The 20,063-nt window shown below is 59.3% G+C and overlaps 1 protein-coding gene across 48 annotated transcripts in view; it reads left to right on the top strand.

The window, feature by feature from the left end:
• RPTOR (regulatory associated protein of MTOR complex 1) overlaps nt 1-20,063 on the top strand; it is a 309,620-nt gene that overhangs the window by 235,357 nt on the left and 54,200 nt on the right. For all 48 annotated transcript variants that reach the window (XR_014820511.1, XM_084983236.1, XM_084983251.1 and 45 more), the window contains 5 exons: nt 26-170; nt 4,642-4,717; nt 5,566-5,667; nt 11,441-11,524; nt 12,127-12,237. Coding sequence is in view for 47 of the 48 variants with exons in the window: in XM_084983236.1 (XP_084839362.1) it covers nt 26-170; nt 4,642-4,717; nt 5,566-5,667; nt 11,441-11,524; nt 12,127-12,237 (518 nt within the window). In the remaining variant the exon portion in view is untranslated. The remainder of the gene's footprint in view (nt 1-25; nt 171-4,641; nt 4,718-5,565; nt 5,668-11,440; nt 11,525-12,126; nt 12,238-20,063) is intronic.

Genomic DNA, 20,063 nt, shown 5'->3' with positions numbered 1-20,063 from the left:
CTTTTTATCCTTTATCTGCCCTCAGATCTCTTCCAAAAGCTCTTCAGACAGGACCTGCTGGTGGCTAGTCTGTTTCGAAATTTCCTCTTAGCGGAAAGGATCATGAGGTCGTATAACTGCACCCCCGTGAGCAGCCCGCGCCTGCCGCCCACTTACATGCACGCCATGTGGTAAGTGCCTCTCGCCGCACCGGCCGCAGGGTCTCGGAGGAGCGTGGTTTTCCCGCTTCCGCCAGAGTCCCAGTGCGACGGCGTTCCCTGAGCCAAGTGGGACGCAAGGGGCCTGGGTGGTGGTAACAGGGGAGCCAGGTCGTCCCTTGCAGACGTGCGGGCGCCTCCGGGTCCCTCAAGGCTGAGCGGGAGCAGCGCCCCCAGAGGCCCTCCAGCTCTGTGACCCGGGGAGGAGCCACGGACGGGTTTCTGACCCTGCGGGGATTGGCGTCGAGGAAAAAAGTGCCCTCTGAATTCACCAGGTGTGTCCAGGATGGCCCCAGAGAACTAGAATTGTTGGGCTCCCAGCCAGTTAATTTTCACGCTTTCCCCAAATGCACACGGGTGGGATCCTGTGTTGGTTGTGTTTCCTTCAGAACTGGACTGCTGCTCGGTCCGCCGCTGCTAACGGTGGCAGCGACAGTCACGCTGGCAACTGCCCTGAGTCCAGACGTCGCATCGAAGGCAGTGCCCTTCCCCCGCTCCCCTGCTTTCCTAACGCGAGCAGCCTGTGAAGCGCGGGCGGTGGCGGAGGGGTGTGTCTCAATCGCATCCATCCGTGGGAGAAGCCGAGACAAATCTTTCAAAGGAGTTTTCGCTTAGATTAGCCCTAAAGACCATTTTATGGTGGTTTTTCATGGTCAGATTTATTTTAGATGGTGTTTTTGGTTTTTTTTTAAATGTGGGTGACCACTTTCCCCCGACTCTGGAAACCCAGAGAAACCCAGAAGGAGCCGGTAAGCTCACCAGCTCTCATCCGGCCAAGAGTCAACGCTCTTCTCTGTGAAATCAGTCAGGAGGCAGCGGCCGGCCCCCCAGGCCGCAGACAGCAGTCAGGTTCGGACCTGCCTCGTCCAGATGCCCTTCCCGAGCCGAGAGGACAGCAGCGGGAGGGCGGTGCTCGCTGCCGAGGAGCCACCGTGTGGCAGGGGCGCAGGCCCAGGGTCCCTCCCTCCACCAAGACGGGACGGAGACGGGAGTTCCCGGGTGGCTCAGCCGGCCAAGGACCCCGCGTCGTGGCTGCGGCGCTGCGGGTTTGCTCCCTGGCCCAGGAACTTCCGCACATGTGGGCGTGACCCAAAAGATGGAAGGAAGAAAAAAGCAAAATCTAGAATGAGGTGGGGGAGGGTTTGAAAAGCCTGCCCGACACTCAGGGTGAACAATTGCAAAGACCCGCGTTTCCGGAGGAGGAGGCCTCGAAACACCCTGTCTTCTGGGACTGTCTCCAGAGCCAGCCCGTCCTTGCAGGGTGGGCGGGTGGCGATGGGGGGACAGGCAGCGGGCTGCGGCGCAGAGGCGGGGCCGAGAGGCCCGGGCACCGGAGGTCGCGCTCACCCGCCCGCCCTCGGGTTTGCCAGCTGCCCCTGGGGTCTGAGGCCACGGGGGCGCCGGGCACCACCTGGCTCCTTGCCCAGGAAGCGTGCCGTGGGCTTTGGGCAGAGCTCGTTCCGGTGATGAAACACCCGACAACAATGCCCACAGCTCTCTCTCCCTCGTAATAGACCCACGTTTGTACGTCCCCAGGGAGCCCGCAGCAGGGAAGTCAGAAAGAGCATTTGGAATAAATAATTTACCATCTAGTTACTCTGTTCCCTGGGTGGTGATGGAGAGGCTGCATTTTCAGCAGGGGGAGGAAGGGAACAAAGCCTCAGAGAAATTGAGGTTAAAACTCCGCGTCACACGCGTTCACACTTGGCTTCAGGCGGGGGCGCCAATGATGAAATGCTCAGGGCCCGGCTCCTGTTTAATTTTTGATGCGAAGCCATCAGGGAGCCGTTCGCCTTGCCTTTCAATTTCAGCAGGTCCTGAAACCTTGCATTTCTCGGCGGTAATAACCTGTGCTTCAAGCCCAGGGCGGGAGCAGGGCGGTCGGAGCCGGGCGTGCTTGGAAGCCGCCCCTCCCGGCCCACTCCTTGGGCACCTGCCATCTCGGGCCCGTTTCCTGAAAACCCGAGCTCTCGCCTGGATGGCACGTTTTTCAGGCCGTGATTCATCGGCAGCCCACGGGCTGCTCGGCGCGTGGGGGCGGGAGGCCCGGGTCCCCCTCCCGGCGGCCACAGCGCTGGTCACAGGGGCTGTGGGAAGTGCCAGCAGCCCCCGCCCCGGCTCAGGGTCTTGCAGGACTCGCTTTCCCACTGTTTCTGCGTGGGAATCCCAAATTAAGACTCCAGGCTCACTGCGGTTTTACCCTGCAGATGCAGCTGAGTCAAAGCTCAGCACAGAGCCCGTCTGGCTGTTGCAGGGGCTCCTGTGTGACCTCAGGGCCTAATGGAAACGCCGAGGTCCCCAGACCGACCCCTTCCTTCTGTGCAACATCAACAACCCAGGCCCCGCGCTGGCCCCGCTCACCAGCCTCGGCCCAGGGTTCAAGCCGCCCCACTGTGCTGGCCGCTGTGTTCACCACTCCGTGTCCGCTGCATCCTAGGTGTTGTCACTCGTCCTTCCTGCCCCTGTCCTCCTCGGCCTCGAGCAGGGTCCCTTGTCGTCTCCCGCTCAGAGGGCCGTCCTCTGCCCTGCGCAGCCGCTCTGCCTCGCTCCAGCAGCCAGGCGGGAGCCCTCCCCCGACCCCCATCCCCGGCGGTTCCCGGGTGGGCAGCCCTTGGGAGCCGCCAGGCAGGGCAGGTCTCCCTCCACAGGAGCAGGCCACCCAGGGCCTGGAAGGCCTGAAGCAGTGATGGTGGCCCCTCGGGGCAGCCGGGCCCGGGGAGCTTGGTCCGGGGCAGCCCAGCCAGGCCCTCAGAGACCCACAGGGCCATCTGTCGGGGGTTAGAATGCTGTCTGCCTCGTGGCCTTGAGGAGTCCGTGCTGGAAGAGGGCGCATAGGCCTGCTTTGCAGAAGGCGCGGCTGCAGCTGCCCAGGCGCTGCCCACGGCACCTCCCCCGGCTGGTGCGCGCCTTCTTCCTCAACTCCTCAAGTCGAAACTTTTTATTTGATTAAGGTCAAGGCATCTCTGTAGAGCTTAATTGCAGTAACGGACTTAAGAGAGAGTCAGTTTCTCCCGCATCCCTGCCGCGTGGCCACTTGGCTGCAGTCTGGGCGCTTACGGAGCTGGGGGAGCTGTTCATCGTCCTCCTTTGAGCGCTTCTGATGATCGGCTGACTGCCTCTTAATTAGGCTGGTGGGGGAGGGCATGTGCAGAGGGGCCAGTCTGGGGAAAAATGGAATATATTCCACGTGTTTGAACGGTGGAAAAGCACTCTCTAGTCTTTTGTTCATCTCACATTTTTACTGGACGCGTCTTCAGTTTCATTCTTGTTTTCATCCTTCATGACGGCTCCATGGCAAGACGCCTCCTGCACGGACGGGCGGCTGGTGGTCTCACTGAACCTACCCTGGGTGCCACCAGGGTATCAGGAACTGGCGCTGGGAGGAGAGACTGCAGCCCAGACACTAACCTCTTTTTTTTTTTTTTTTTTTTTTTCGTCTTTTTGTCTTTTCTAGGGCCGCTCCTGCGGCATATGGAGGTTCCCAGGCTAGGTGTCTAATCAGAGTTGTAGCCGCTGGCCTACACCAGGGCCACAGCAACACGGGATCCGAGCCGCATCTGCGACCTGCACCACAGCTCACGGCAACGCCAGATCCTTAACCCACTGAGCAAGGGCAGGGATCGAACCCGCAACCTTATGGTTCCTAGTCGGATTCGTTAACCACTGTGCCATGACGCAAACTCCATCAGACACTAACCTCTTGCTCTGACCGTCGCTTGGTTTCCACGAGGAGCACGTTTCTAAAGGGAAGGGGAGCGAGAGTGAGGGAAGCGTCCTGTCCTTGAGGCTCGGCCCCGGGTCTGTGGCCACAGAGAAGGTGAGGGACGGGGGGCCGCTTTAGAATCAACACGGGATGTCGTCTCGGGAAACGGCCGCCCTCTGCATGCGTCTGTCGATGTCGGCCACTGGCCACGGTCACAGGACCCTGCGCGGGAGACGGGATCATGAGCCCGTCTCAGGCCCTGGGGAGGGGACCCCACGAGCGCCAGACCCTGGAGCCCGTCGGCCCAGGCCCATGTTGCAGGTCTTGTGAGGCTGCCGAGCCCGCAGGAAGTCAGGGAGGAGACCGAGCTCCCACCTCCCCAGCACATGGCAGGGCCCGTGTCGTCCCCAGTGGTTTGCGTTAGGCACAGGTGCCGATGCCCGGGGAAGGGGCTGGGGGGTGGTCCTGGCTGTGGGCGCACGAGGCCGCCCCCCTCCCGGCCCCGCCTGGGCCACCTCTGGGAGGCACCACAGTCCGGCCACTGGTGCCCCAGCTGCTGTCAGTGCAGCAGGCCAGGGGCCCTCACGTTGGGACGGAAACTGCGTTAGGAAGTGGACAAGTCCCTTTGTTTTTCCTGAGCTTTTTCTCCTTTTAATTAGAAACGATGTCATAGGCCCAGTGGCCGGAGAGTGCGGCCAGCGGTCACTGATGCTGTGTGGGCCCCGTCTGCTCTCTCCGCAGGCAAGCCTGGGACCTGGCCGTGGACATCTGTCTCTCGCAGCTGCCCACCATCATCGAGGAAGGCACGGCGTTCCGGGTGAGTCCTGCCAGGGCGTCCGGCCTGGCCCGCTGCGGCGGTCGCTTCTCTGGCCGCCTGGTCTGCAGAGCCCTCGGATGGGGGGTCAGAGCTGGCCCTGGCCCCCCTGGGAAGAGACGCATGGGCCGGGAGCTTAAACGGCACGCCCACAGGGGCTGACGTTAGGTGTGGAGATAGCTCTGGAAACCCGCTTCTCTGTTGCTGTGGTGGGTCCGCTGTCTTCAGTGCGTGTTCCCCGGTCCCCAGCCCAGCCCTGGGGGGCGCCAGCAGGGCCTCCACTTGGCTCTCGCCCCCGTGACCCTAAGCCTGTGGAAGGGACAGGTCTCCGTGGGGAACAGCGCTGGCCTCTGCCCCTCACGCTCCGCCTCTGCAGGCACAAGGCCTGTCGCCACAGACACCTGTTGGGGAACCTCCTCGGGTGAAGTCGCTCGGGCCCCGAGTGCTCACCCTCCCCCCAGGGCAGGCCTCCTCTCGGGGGTCTTGAACCTCACCTCGGAGTAACCTCTGCACATTGTGACCGGGGGGGGGGGGGGGCGCCTACCTGGTGTAGACCAAGCACGAGCGGTTTTATTCGGCTCTCGCTCTTTGAGAAGCAGAGCGGGGTGCAGGAGATCGCAGGCCTCCCGAATGAATGTGCGGCCTGACAAGTTTCCCTGCGCTGAGCTCATCGCTCTCGCAGCCAGCAGCCGCTTCCCGGGGTTGAGGCTGCTCCCGGAGCTAACCTTTCCCAACCAGGCCTGTCCACGCAGCCTGCCGGCGCTGCCAGACAAGCCGCCCTGGTCCGAGCACAGGCAAAAGGCAGAGCTGGGCGAGGACGCGGCTCTGACGGAGCCTCTGCTTTCCCACAGCACAGCCCCTTCTTTGCCGAGCAGCTGACCGCCTTCCAGGTGTGGCTCACCATGGGCGTGGAGAACAGGAACCCACCTGAGCAGCTTCCCATCGTTTTGCAGGTGAGCTCTCCAGGCCAGCCAGGTCGGCCCGGGGCGGGGGCTGCAGCCCCGCAGCCTTGGGGACCAGCCCTCCAGTGCCCTGAGCAGCACCCTGGCCTCGGGCAGACCCCGCCTCGGGCCGTCAGCCACCCTCCCTGCCTGGTGCTGCAGACAGCGCTTCTCTTTGAAAGGACACAGGGTGCAAGTCCAGCCCCAGAGGAAAGGGGGGCAGCAAATCACACACACCGGTGGGGGGGCGCCCGCCGCCCCCGTGGGTCGTTGAGGGGTGGGAGGCTATTCCCAGGGGGGCTGCAGCTGCGGTTGCGGTGGGCTGTCGAGCTCCCTGGCCGTGTGGGGTCAGGTCAGGCTTCAGGTCCACGAGTGGGCTGCGAGGTGAGTCATGTGGGCCTTGCTCGGCTGTGGTTTCGGCGGATGAGATGGGTCGGCAGCCTGGCGGAGGTCCCCGCAGGCGGGGTGATGAGGCAGTTTTCGCAGAACTTTTGTTCTGTGTGTTTATGGGGCAGCTGTGGGGACCAGGTCGTGACATCAGCAAAGCCCTTTTACTCCAGGACAGTGAGATTTAAAACCACGGTCGTGTAGACATCAAGGCCGAACGACTCACTGTCAGCCCCAGGAAAGCACGTGCAGTCGGCCGTGGACGGTCGTGGGGGACCGTGCCAGCGGCGTTCACACCCGTGTCCAGTTAGGACAGGGACTCTTAAAGTTCCGAGAGCTGGCCGGTGGCGCCGTCCCCTCCCCCAGAAAGCTGCTTAGGTGGCTTTGCCTCTGCGTCCACCTGCCAGTGGCCATGGCCTGGCCTCCCCCAGGCGGCTCCGCCTTCTCCCCAGGGCGCTGACTGCGACCCTGTCACGTGGAAGGACACCTCTTCACTGGGCCATATGCCCTCTGAGCCACCACGGACGCTCTGGAAAACAGGTGAACGTCTGATGCTGGTCCCACCGGAGCAGGGCGGCCCCTCCCTGCATGGTCTGCTCCCCCGTGCCGACCGCATGGTGGGCTGCAGTGATGGTTCGCCTGCGGCAGAAGGGAGGTCTCAGCGGGGTCAGGGCCATGTGCCGGGGCCCGGACCGCAGAGCGGACGGAGGAAGTGATCTTGGCCTCGCAGCCTGGGGGCGGGTGTGCGCCCCCCCCCGCCATGGGAGCTCCTTCTGCCATTGCTGCTCTTCTGACACCGCGTGAAGGATGGGAAGTTGTCCGTACTGCTCTAAGGTTCCTTCCAGAAGAGCTGAGGACCATCCTGAGTTTGCAAAGTGAGCTATGAGCAAACACACTTTCAAAACAACAAAGCAACAAAACAGCAAGACAAAGAGAACCGGCCACTCGGCAGAAGCCCAGGCGTTCTCCCCCAGCCATGGCGGGGTCCTTGGATTTTCAGGAGAGGACCCCATGGCCGGCCTGGCTGCCCTTCCCACTACTTCAACAACACGATTGATGAAACGGCTCCTTTCCCAGCAGGGCAAGATGCCAAGCGTGTCGGGTCCAGCCTGGCCAACAGCCCTGCTGTCAGGGCCCCTCCTGGCTTTTCCTGAGGTCCCATTTCCAGCCCACACTCCCTGGGGCAAAGAGAAGGCCTGAGCCCTGACTTCCTGAAGCCCGGAGGGGTGCTGTGCCGTCTCGCAGGGCCTCACTGTCTGGGGGTCTCTCCCGGCTCGGTCCTGCCTGCATTAGCGCGGGCACCTCTGCTTAACACGAAACTGGACCCAGTGCCGAGGAGACTGCCTTGATGGGGTTGCCCTCGGTGTGGGCGTCTTCCTCTAATTCCCCCAGCTTCGCCAGCCCCAACCTGACGGACCTGGGCCCCAACACCCAAACGTCATCCCCGTGCCTCGATGCGTCCGCAAGTGTTGCTGAAGGGAGAGAATTTTAGTAGAGACGCCACAGCTTTTCCCGCCGTCAGAGAGCACGCTCCCACCCAGCAACGCGGGCGGTAACGGAGGACCGTGGGCTTGAACGGACTGTCCCCTCAGGCCAGCGGATGTGCAGTCCCTCACGTAGCGTAAGCATGAAAAATAACGCCTTTTCTGACCAGCCCTGATGTCCTTTTTCACCTTTTAAAAACACCCACCGAGAGAACGAATGGGAAGGAAGAGTCTCGGGCCCGCAGCGGGGCGGGCGGCCTGGCCGCGTGGTCTCCTGCTCTGGCAGCTCTGCCTGCCCTTGGCATTGCTGTCTGCACGGCCTCGGGTCCAACCGGTGGGACTCGGGTCGGTACCTTCCCCCAGCCCTGACGTCAGCAAGAACCCTTGTTTGCTTGTGTGGCATTGGTTTATTTACAAATAGAACAGAGGGTCTGGAAGCACCGGATTATGCCCAGGGGGCAGCGGGAAAGTAACTGGGTGTTAGTACCCGTCACAGGCTCTGACGGCCAGATCCCCAGAGCCCAGCCCGCGAGGCCCCCCGGGCCAGCCCTGGGGCTGCAGAGCCTGGATTGGGAGGCAGGTCTCCGGCAGCCCAGCCCAGAAGCCGGAGCTCAGCTCAGGTAGAGGCGGTCACCCTCGCAGCTGCGCTTCGGTTCCGGCGTCCACGTGGCCGTCATGGCTTATCTGTGGTTTGGGTTTTGCCCCAGACAGAGATCCTGGGAACCCGTTCAGGTCAGCGACCCTTACCCGCCCTGTCCTTTCCACGGCCCGAGGCATACTGACCCAGGACGTTGTCGAGCACAAAGACACACAAGCCAAAGCCTGTCCTTTATTTTTTTAGAGTGATTTTAATTTATGTTAGACCTCAATTTTTTAAAAATTAAATCAACAGACGGAATCAGAAGGGAGGTGCCATGTTTCAAAAAACCGACACGTGACGTTGTCCCCGGGACTCGTGATTGATGGGGTTTGTTTGCCAAGGAAACAGCGGTGCCCACAGCACAGGCAGGACCTACCCCGCGGGCGGTGGTGCTCTCCCCGGCGTTTCCTCTGTGCGTCCCGGCAGCAGAGATGGCAGTGCAGTAGTGCTGCTGGTGGTTTAGTCTTTGCTAGGGAGGCGTCACAGGGCAGGGCCCCTGCCGCCCACCCGGGGCTCGGAGAAAGTGCACGTGGCCTAGGGCTGCTCTGAGGCCCTTTCTTCCACTGCAAATCGCTCCACTAGGTACTTGAAAAACAGCTTTTTTCACGTTGCCGGTGTTTTAAATAACAAAGGGAATCCGAAAACAGAAGCTCTGGGAGCCTCAGGTGGGTGTGAGGTCTTGGATTTTTGACCAACTCCGCCTCCTCTCACAAACCTAGTGATGGGTCCTGCTGGCTCTGGACCAGCTAGAAATCCCTGCCGACGGGTGGAGCCGGGCTGTGCCCGGGCGCTGAGGCTGAGGCAGTAACGTCCCGCTGCCCCTCCCGCCCGACCACCTTGCACCAACTGCACCTCCTTCGGGCTCGAAAGGAAGCCCAGGTCACGAGTGGTCATCGCCGTTCTTCTTGACGAGGAAACGGCGGTGTCCTGAGCTTGTGACCTCAGCCCCACGGCCAGGGTGACTCCACAGCCCACGAGAGCCCCCCCGCCGCAGAGCTGCCCCACCCCTCCGGCCTCCGCTCGGGTCCCGTTCGCCTTGTCCCCGGGAGCAGCCGCCTCTTGCTCAGAGAACCTCTCACCATCTCCTAACGCTGAATGCCCATCCATCATCCAGCTCAAAAGAGGTCGGGGCTCGGGCTCTAGGCTCCGCCCTCTGGGGACGCCCACTCTTGGCTACTGGGCCAGCCCCCCTTGGGATCCCCTTCTGCCGCCTCCAGCCTCTCTCACCTCCCCTGTCCCCCACCTGGTGACTCCCCTGCCCCCTGCCCCCGCCAGCCCGTGCTCAGCCCTTCACAGGGGGCTCCTTATACCAGGGCTGCAGCCAGCGGCTCCTCTGATACTCGCCTCCCGGGAGCCGGGCCCCACCGGTCCCTCACTCAGCTTCCTCGTGCAGACCCCTCGGGCCGGCCGGCTGGCTGTCCTGGTCTGCTCCTGTCCCCGTTCCAAGCCTTGTCTTCCAGCAGCTCCTTCCCTGACCCGCCTCCCCTCACGGCCACGACTGAGTCCAGCCACCCATCCAGCCTCCCGCCTGTCGTTCCCTGCAGCCAGCACCTGGGACCGGCCCCCCTGCTGCTTGTCTTGGGAAAAGCTGACGCCCTTAGCTTGCGTGCAGGTCTAGCTGGGTCTGGAGGCTCCCCCCACCCCCTGTTTCCACTCTCTCTGCCTAGAAGCCGGAACCCCTCACGTCGCCCGCTGGGAGGGAGAGCCTTCAGGCCCCTGGGGTGGGGAGCAGCCCCTGGTCGTGTGCTCGCTGTCACGGTGTGGCTGTGGAGTGTCTGGTCTGGGCCGGGTGGTGACAGGAGGGGCCCCTGCTGTTCCCGGTCACCCCCCAGCGGCAAGGCTCTGCGCCACAGGGGCTCCACGTGCCCTCCCTGCAAACTCCGTGAGGGAAGAGTCAGTAGAAATGACTCCGACAGCCTAAAACTTGGATGTTACGCAGGAAAAAGCGAGAATGCACGGCAGAGGCCGCGCTCTGTGGTTTATATAGAATCCCTTCACAGTGAGACACAGCCAGGCACCAGCTTGGTGGAGAAATAGCCAATTCCCCATAAAAAACATTCAGCCTCACTTGTAATCAAAGAAATTCAGATTCAAAGGGCATTTTATGAGTTCCCAGCGTGGCTCAGTGGCTAACGAATCTGACTAGGAACCATGAGGTTGCGGGTTCGGTCCCTGGCCTTGCTCAGTGGGTTAAGGATCCAGCGTTGCCGTGAGCTGTGGTGTAGGTTGCAGACACGGCTTGGATCCTGCATTGCTGTGGCTGTGGTGTAGGCCGGCAGCTACAGCTCCGATTGGACCCCTAGCCTGGGAACCTCCATATACCGTGGGAGCAGCCCTAGAAAAGGCAAAAAGACAAAAAAATAAAAAATAAATAAATAAAAGGGCATTTTACTGGAGTTCCTATCATGGCTTAGTGGTTAACGAACCCGCCTAGTATCCATGAGGCTGCAGGTTTGATCCCTGGCCTCACTCAGTGGGTTAAGGATCCCGTGTTGCTGTGGCTGTGGTGCAGGCCAGCAGCTTGAGCTCAGATTCGACCCCTAGCCTGGGGACCGCCATATGCCACGAGTGTGGCCCTAAAAAAGCAAAAAAAGAAAGAAAGAAATTAAGGTTCAGAGAAGTTATTTGCCCGAGGCCACGTAGCCCGTGAGCCGCAGGGCAGACGTGGCGTGCAGGCGGGCAGGTTGGTTCAGCTGGAGGGCACTCTGTTGATGCCGCTGTGTGTGCTCTGAGCCTCGTTTGACCTCTCAAGCTTTCCTGGAGAAAAATGTGTAAATGCGCAGAGACACCCGTTAGGGTTTCATCACAGCATGTTTATAACAGCAGAAACTTGATGATAAAGTAAGTACCTAGCAGTATTTGGGGAGATTGTTTAAATGAGGCATTCACGTTGACAGACGTGAGGCTGGGTGCTGCCGCTCGCAGTGGTGGGGTCCGAGGTCAGGGTATCCGGGCATGTGGTGTGAGAGCCACAGCGCGTCCATCACTGAGGTGGCAGCACCCCCGGTACAGTGTGGCTTATCATTTAGAACCAGCAGGACCTTGTGCGCAGAGAACAGCATCTGGAAGTGGACCAGCCCGTGTCCTCGGAGGAAGTTTTTGCAAATGCGCCTAAAGGCATCTGTTCTGGTACTTCCTGCAGCGCGTACTTGGCCTGTTGGTGAAGACACGGCCTCATGGCACATGAGCCGTTGAGAAAGGGGCGCCTGCGACCCGGTTAGCAACCAGCAGGCCGCGTCGGGAACTCCCACTGACGTCTCCCTCTCACTTCCAGGTCCTGCTGAGCCAGGTGCACCGGCTGAGAGCCCTGGACTTGCTGGGAAGATTTCTGGACCTGGGTCCCTGGGCGGTGAGCCTGGTGCGTGCTTCCTCATCCTCAGGGCCGGGCAGGGCCTCCAAACTCCAGTGACCATCTGAGGAGTCAGGGGACCGTGGCCATGTGGCCACTGGGTCAGGTCCCACCCTCACGTGGAAGGGGGCACCTTAGGGTACCTTTGCAACTCCCAACAAACTGGAGAATTATTCCTGCCTGAGCAGAGGGCTCTGGGAGGACTTGCCACCCAAAGCCAGGCCCCAGGCAGACCCACAGCTGGCCCGGCCTTGCCTGGCCATCTCAGGCCAGGGGCTCCGACCGCCTGCCCTAAGTGCAGGGTGGACGCAGGAGCAAGCCGGGCAGGTGCAAGACAGGGACAGATGTGGTCCCGAGCAGGAATCGCCCTTCAGGGGCCGGAGGTCTGCTGCTGAGAGCAAGCAGGGTGGGTCTGGGGCAAGGACGTTGGGCCCCGGGAGCCACGTGTCCTGCGGGGAGAGCTGCCACCAGACTAGCTGTGGTGTCGGGAGCAAGGGGCCTGGAGAACCCGGCAGCCTCCAGGGGAAGGGCCAGCGGCCAGGGACACACCTGTCCCTGCGCTTCTCCCCCTGTGCCCCCTCCAGCGCCGGCTCACGCCCTCTCCCTCGCAGGCGTTGTCCGTGGGCATCTTCCCCTACGTGCTGAAGCTGCTCCAGAGCTCGGCCAGGGAGCTGCGGCCTCTCCTTGTCTTCATCTGGGCCAAGATCCTCGCCGTGGACAGCGTGAGTAGTGCCCGGCCCTGCCCGCCACGGGAGAGCTGCTGGCCCCTCCCCCAGGGGCGTGGCCTCGCCCACCCGCTCCCTGGCGGCGCCCCTCCCGCCCACGGCCCCGCCTCCCGTGATGGATGACCCGTCCCCCCTCCCTTCTCAAGGGTCTCCCTCTGTGGCCGTGCTTTTTCTTCCTCCGCCCTGACGCTGGGAATAGCCCCCCGGCGGCGCAGGCTGTCGCTGTAAGGCTCAGGCCCGGCCCTGCCCGGTGAGCACCCCCAGCCCCTCCTCTCACTGCCGCCTGCATCCACATGCCTGCTGCACCAAGTCCTGGGGGGCCGGAGGCTGCAGGTGTCACACAGGGACATCCCTGTCCTCAGCAGCTCCGTGTCCAGCGGGGACAGAGCCTTCTGAGTGAGGCCAGAGTCCACACACCCCACGGGACATGCCTGGCACAAAGGTGCCATTTCCAAAAGTGAGGGTGTCTGCTGGGCGGCGCTGCACCTGTGTGGGGACATGTAGAGGTGGGTGGGGCTGCACCTGCGGGGACTTTAACTCCAGGTTTAGAGTTTGAACGTCACTGAGCAGGCCTGAGAAACTACTAATGATTTGGAATGAAGGAAAATAAGAACCAAGCTGTGGTTTATAAATTGACTGGCCGGGAGTTCCCATCGTGGCTCAGCGAGTCACAAACCCGACTAGTATCCATGGGGACATGGGTTCGATCCCTGGCCTTGTTCGGTGGGTTAGGAACCCAGCGTTGCCGTGAGCTGTGGTGTAGGTCCCAGACGCAGCTCAGGTGCGACCTTAAAATGCAGAAATAAAATAAAATTCCTGGCTGCAGTGAGAAGGAAATTATAAGGTTAGCCAAGGTGGGCAGGGCTTCTGAGGAGGCTGCTGTGGGGATTGATGTGGGGGAGGACGAGGGGGCGGGAGGGGCAGGCAGGGCCCTGTGGGGGTGCAGGGGGTACCATCGGGCCAGGTAGAGGAGAAACGGAGCCCCAGCCAGTGTCGGAGGAGGGGTGGGTGGCCGTGTTGGTGACAGAGGGACGCGGTGCAGGGCATTCCTGGCACAGGGACTTGGGACACTGGTGATGGGGCCGTTGGCCTGGGAGATGGAGACAGATGGGCCGCCATCCACTAGTGACGATGGCGGGCGAAGCTTGGACACAGGAGCTGAGGGCTGAGCTCCGGAGACGGGGGCGGGGCAGGCGGGGCGGGGGGACCGAGGTGGGGGCGGGGCTGGGGGTCTGGTTACAGCACAGGCGGGGCGGCCCAGAGCAGGGACCAGCAGAAAGAGAACCGTGCGTGTGATGGGACTTCACCCCGCTCTGGGCGCGTGTGCGCCCGCGTGCACAGGCACGTGTGAGATCTGTGGCTGCGTGTCTGGGGACGCCCCTGGCAGAGGGGCGCATCCTCTTGGCTCTGGCCTCGCCTCCTGCTGAAGGGCGAGCCTGCAGCTCTTCACAGATGAGACAGGGCTCACGGAGGAGTTCCCGTCGTGGCTCAGCGGTAACAAGCCCGACTCGTGTCCGTGAGGATGCGGGTTGGATCCCTGGCCTCGTTCGGTGGGTTGAGTATCTGGCGTTGCCATGAGCTGTGATGTACACAGAAGATTCGGCTCAGATCCTGCATTGTTGTGGCTGTGGCGCAGGACGGTGGCTACAGCTCCAGTTCGACCCCTAGCCTGGCAACCTCCACATGCCATGGGTGCAGTCCTAGAGTAAAAAAGACCAAAAAACCCAGCAAAAGCAGCCAGTAAGAAAGACGGAAAGAAAGCATTTGACAAAATCTAAAATCTGTTCCTGATTTAAAAAAAAAAAAAATCCCACCTCCCAGCACAGCAATAAGGAGCAAATGAGGACACTTCCTCAGCGTGACAAAGGCGCCCACAAAAATGCTGCAGCCACCACCACGCCTCAGGATCAGAGTCCGAACGTTAAGATCAGGCGCAGAGCCCGGGCATCTGCCCTCGGAGTTGTGCCGGGGGCTCCAGATGGCGCCGTGAGGCAAGAAACACACCGTCTAGTCCGGGAAGGCGGAACTGCAGCGCCCTCCGTTTTCCCACCACCCGGTTAGTCCTCTGTGTGGAGAGAGAATCTGACTGATCCACCAGAGAAATGCTGCAGCTAATAAGTGGGTTCAGCAAGATTGCGGAGTATAAGATCAATACACCAAGATGAGCCTTTCTTATGTATACTGTTAACCAATTTATAGAAGCTATTAAAGTCGTTCACAATGATTCAAAAATATGAAATACTTAGGGATAAATCCTGGCAAACATGTGTAAGACTTGTACACTTAAAACTACAAACTGGAGTTCCCGTCGTGGCTCAGTGGTTAATCAACCCAACTAGCATCCATGAGGACGTGGGTTCGATCCCTGCCCTCGCTCAGCCGGTTAAAGATCCGGCATTGCCATGAGCTGTGGTGTAGGTCGCAGACGTGGCTCAGATCCCGAGTTGCTGTGGCTGGGGTGTAGGCCAGTGGCTACAGCTCCGATTCGACTTCTAACCTGGGAACCTCCATGTGCCGCCAGTGTGGCCCTAAAGACAAAAAGACACAAAAAACCAAACAAAAAAAACCTACAAACTATTGATGAAATAAATCAGAGAAAATCTACTAAATGGAGAGATATTCCATTATCACGAGTCCTGATTCTACAATCTATACAGAAAGGCAAAGAACCTGGAATAGCCAAAATAACTTAAAAAAGAGAGAAAAAAATGTTAATGGGCTAATACCACCTAATTTTGAGGCTTGTAAATCTGCAGTTTACAGTGTCATCAAAATCAACAACAACAAAATCGGTGGAACACAACAGAAAGTCCAGAAAGAGACTCACGCATATACTGACAACTAATCTTCAGCAGTCAAGACACTTCAGATCAGTGGAGACAGCCTCTTCGGCACGCGGCGCTGGGCCGTTGGACCTCCACGTGCAGAAAGTGGTGGCTAGCTACACCCAAAATGGGAAAATTTTCGCAAAGCATTTAGCTCATTGAAAACTTGTCGTGAGACTATAGAAAGCACTCTCCAAACTGTATGAAAAGAAACTCGCAAAGAAAAAAATGGGTGGAAAGTTTGAAGAGACACTTCATTAAAGAAGTGTGATGAGGGAGTTCCCAGGGTGGCTCAGTGGAAACGAATCCATCTAGGAACCATGAGGTTGCAGGTTCGATCCCTGGCCTCGCTCCATGGGTGAAGGATCCGGCGTTGCTGTGAGCTGTGGTGTAGGTCGCAGACACAGCTCGGATCTGGTGTTGCTGTGGCTGTGGTGCAGGCCCGCGGCTACAGCTCTGATTGGACCCTTAGCCTGGGAACCTCCATATGCTGCAGGAGGAGCCCTCAAAAGACCAAAAAAAACAAAAAAGAAGAAGAGGGATGATGACATAGCACGTGAAAAGCAGCTTAACATCCATCATCGCTAGAGAAATGCACAGTTAGGACCACAGTCAGATGCCACCTCCCACCTAGCAGAAGGTCTGAAATGAGAAAGACAGATAGTGTCCAGCGTGGGCTGGGATTTTGAGGAGCTGGAACTCTCCTAAGTCGTGTTCGGAATGCAAATGGCACAGCCACTCTGGAAGGTTCTTGACTTTGTTAAGAAGCGTGGTACTCAGGCCTCCAGTCCATCACCCCACACCCAGTACTCACCCTGCACCCAGTACTCCCCCACACCCAGTACTCACCCCGCACCCAGTACTCACCCCGCACCCAGTACTACCCCGCACCCAGTACTCACCCCGCACCCAGTACTCACCCCACACCCAGTACTCCCCCACACCCAGTACTCACCCTGCACCCAGTACTCACCCCGCACCCAGTACTCACCCTGCACCCAGTACTCCTCCACACCCAGTACTCACCCCTCACCCAGTACTCCCCCCGCACCCAGTACTCACCCCGCACCCAGTACTCACCCCGCACCCAGTACTCCCCCACACCCAGTACTCCCCCAAGAGGAACAAAAGCACATGTCAGACAAAAACCTCTACACCAGTGTCTGGAGCAGCTTTGTTTGTAGTTTTCCAAAACCTGGACATGGCCCAGGTGTCCAGCGGGTAAATGACTAAGCAAAGGGTCATTCATCCAAACAGTGGAATAATACTCAGCAGGGAAAACGAGGGAACTGGTCCCAAAATAGTTATGCTGAGTAAAAGGATACGTTGCAATTCCATTTGTAGAAAATTCCAAAAAATTCGAACTGTGGTCACAGAAAGCGGGTTAGCAGAGTCGGAGCAAGGGTGCCAAAGGGACGTGAGGAAGGTTTTCAGGGCACATCTTCACTTCCCGATTGTGGGCATGGCCGGTGTAAACACACAGCCCACATTATCAAATTGTTTAGCTTTGTGGTGGCTGGTTGGTTTTTTTGGTTTTTGTTTTGGGTTTTTTGTTTGTTTGTTTGCTTTTTAGGGCTGCATTTGTGGCACATGGAAGTTCCCAGCTAGGGGTCAAATCAGAGCTACAGCTGCCAGCCACAGCCACAGCCACGCCAGATCCAAGCTTCATCTACCACCTACACCACAGCTCACAGCAACACCAGATCCTTAACCCACTGAGTGAGGCCAGGAATCAAACCCATGTCCTCATGAATACTAGTCGGGTTCATTCCTGCTGAGCCATGACGGGAACTCCATAGTTACATAGTTTTTAAATGTGCGGGTTTTGGTATATCACTTATTTCTCAATAGAGCTGTTAAAAAAAACTCAAATTCTAGGAGTTCCCTGGCGATGCACCAGGTTAAGGATCCAGTGATAGCATCACTGTGGCTTGGATTGCTGCTGTGGCACGGGTGCCATATCTGGCCCGGGAACTTGGGCATTCCGCAGGTGCAGCCAAAAATAAATAAATGTAAACTGTGGAAAAGTCTACAAATAACTGTGCTGGGTTTTCAATTTAAGAAAGACCAAAAAGGCGGGCCAGATTGTGCTGGGTTAAGACTACTGGTGCCTGACAGCTACAGGCAGGCTCTGGGGGGGATCCTGGATCAAACGAAAGGCTGTAAAGGAAACTGTTTGAACAATGGGGAGAAATCTGAATATGGACCAGATATCGGATAATAACATTGTATCAGTGTTAAGTTCCCGAGAGGGATCCTGGTTCTGTGGTTGTGTGAGCTACGTCCTTTTCCTTAGGAAAATTTCCAGGCCAAGTGTGGTGCTATCTGCACTTTGAAACAGTGCGGAAAACACAGGGGAAGGCAGGAGAGAAGCCGAGGTCACAGGACACGGAGTCATGCGCTGCAGTCAGGGCTCCAGAGCCAGGGGACCCCCGAGGCCGTGGGAAAACCCAGTGTCCACCCTCGGAGGGTGGCACGGATGCTTCGTAGTGAATTCTTAGGTCATCTGTTATCATTTGTCTTTCTGCCAATTAACAAGGTAAAGAGAGGGGAGACGGTTAAAGATTTCTAGAAGCTGGGTTCCAGGTAACGGAGGTTTTATACACCGCAGTTAACACGCAGCCCAGGCAGGCCTGGCCGAGGTGCACTAATAAAGTTTTATTTATAAAGTTTTATTTTCAGTGCCGTCAGGGGCCGCCAGGGCAGGGTGTCGCCGAATGTGGGAAAATGTGGGGTTGGTCTGCAGGTCCTCTGGGTTCGGGACAGAGCGCCACCGCCGCCACTGGTGCCAGCACTCCCGGCCCCACGAAGGCTCACCTCGTGGGCGTGGAAAGCAGCTGAGAGAGCAGTGGCATCTGACTCCGTGCCCCCACGGCCAGGGCGGCCGTCAGGGCCTGTCTCTGCCGGCACCTGTGTCCCCTGGGCTCCCAGCTCCCACAAAAACTCGGCTGGAGGGGGAGCAGCTAGCTTCCTCTGCCATCTGGAACCTCCGACAGCCCAGGGGCCAAAAGCGGTGCTGCTGCGGCCTGGCCCTGGCCGACCTCCTGTGCTGGGGGCGTGTTTGGGTCCTGGTGGCCTTGTCCCGCAGTTTTTATCTCGTTTCCCGTGCATCCCCCGCGTCTCCCCACTGTTCCTCTCTTACCTTCACGTGGCGCATGCGTTACCACGGAGAACCGACGTTGATGCGTTGTCATGACTCAAGTCCACCCTTTATCCAGGTCTCCCGTTCCAACCTCACGCCCTCCCGCCGACCCAGGAACCACTCTCCCCGGCCCCCCGTCGCCTGGGGCTCCTCCCGGCTGGGAGGGTCTCGGCCTTTCCTGGGGTGAAGGGCCCGGCAGTTTGGAGGAGGGCTGGGCAGGGGCTCGCAGATGGCCCTGTGCTGGTGTCCGTCTTCTCCCCGTCGTTAGTCTGGGCGTGTGGGTTCGGGGGAAAGTGCCCTTCCCATCACGTCGCGTCGGGGCCCGGGCTCTCAAGGCCACTCACGGCTATGGACGTGCCCTGGGCCCCCGGCGGTCCTCCTGCTCTCTGGGGGGACATCACCAGGATGCACTGGGATTTTTTGTTGTGTGACCTGCTTTATGTCTGTTGGCAAACACTGTTCCTCTGTTCACCTTCACTGACTTGTTAAAAACTGAATACCATTCTTTTTTTTTTTTTTTTTTTTTTTTTTTTTTTTTGTCTTTTTAGGGCTGCACCCGCGGCATATGGAGGTTCCCAGGCTAGGGGTCTAATCGGAGCTGTAGCCACCAGCCTACACCACAGCTCACGGCAATGCTGGATCCTTAACCCACTGAGCAAGGCCAGGGATTGAACCCGAATCCTCACGGTTCCTAGTCGGATTCGTTTCCACTGCACCACGACAGGAACTCCTGAATATCATTTCTTAAAATTTATTTTTATTCTTATTGATGTATCAAGTTTAATATTAGAGTCGTTTTGTTTTGCATTTCTGGGATTTGCCTCTGTTCCTTCCTTCCGCCTGCCCTGCGCAGAGCTACCTGCCCTGTCCCTTCCTCCAGCCACCCCCACGTGGGCAAAGCAGGAAGGAGTGGCTCTTGCACGGGCCGCCTTGTTGGTCGCACAGTGTTGAGCAGAAACCTCAGCCCGAAGTCTGGCTTCTCATAACTCATTTAATCACAGCGATGGTCTGTTTAATTTCTAAACTAAAGGTTATAAAACACAGAAAGTAAAGAAAATCACAGCGTTAGGTAGCGGTTTGCAAAGACCCGGGCTTACCCGGAAGCGCGCTTGGCGAGGACGTGCTGTGAGTGTCAGGGGTCCTTTCGTTTGGTCAACAGAGCTGTCGCAAAGAGTGGCCACCTCTCGGCCGCCGACCTGGTTAAGTGAGGCGGCTGCTTTTCAGGAGCCCTGGGAGCAGGCTTTACTCTGGGGCAGGTTCAGATCCTGCCTCCTGAGGTCCCCCGAGACCTGTGGGCGGGACCCCCACCACATCCCAGGAGCTGGGTCTGCCGGTCCTGACGCTGGTTCGGCCTCAAAGACCCTCCACCCGGGAGGAGGCCTGGGTGCAGCTGGGTGCGCGTCTGTCCGTGTCTGCCGGGGAAGGCAGTTGTGCAGATGCCGAGAGTGAAGTGAGAAGCTGTCCCCTACCACTGCCCCACTCAGGCCACTCGGCCCCACACCGGCAGGTTGGACCAGGTGCTGCCGGGAGGTGACAGATGGCCCTTTTGCAGGGTGATCGGCCGCAGTGACTCAGGCTGCAGGGGACTTCCCGGTGCATCGGCCCGTCACGCAGGGCCATCCAGAGACTGACGCGCCGCGTGATTAACTGTCCGGCTGCACCGCTGTGCAGCGCTGTGTCCAGGGCGTGGGGCAGGGGCTGGTCAGCCAGAGAGCACAGCTTGGCACCACACGTCTCGGAGTTGTAGAGAAGGGCCGCGAGTGTGGGTATGTGGAGCCTGGAAGGGAGGCTGGGTTTGTTCCATGGTCCAGAAAGTGCCAGCTCAGACCCCTTTCCCGCCCAGAACGCCCTGGGCT

This window comes from Sus scrofa, chromosome 12, assembly GCF_054392235.1.
Source record: "Sus scrofa isolate SSC_HxYL_T2T_F1_AM1 chromosome 12, Sscrofa_HxYL_maternal_Yorkshire_Landrace_v2.0, whole genome shotgun sequence".
Taxonomy (NCBI): domain Eukaryota; kingdom Metazoa; phylum Chordata; class Mammalia; order Artiodactyla; family Suidae; genus Sus; species Sus scrofa.
This window is presented reverse-complemented; position numbering and strand designations above follow the sequence as displayed.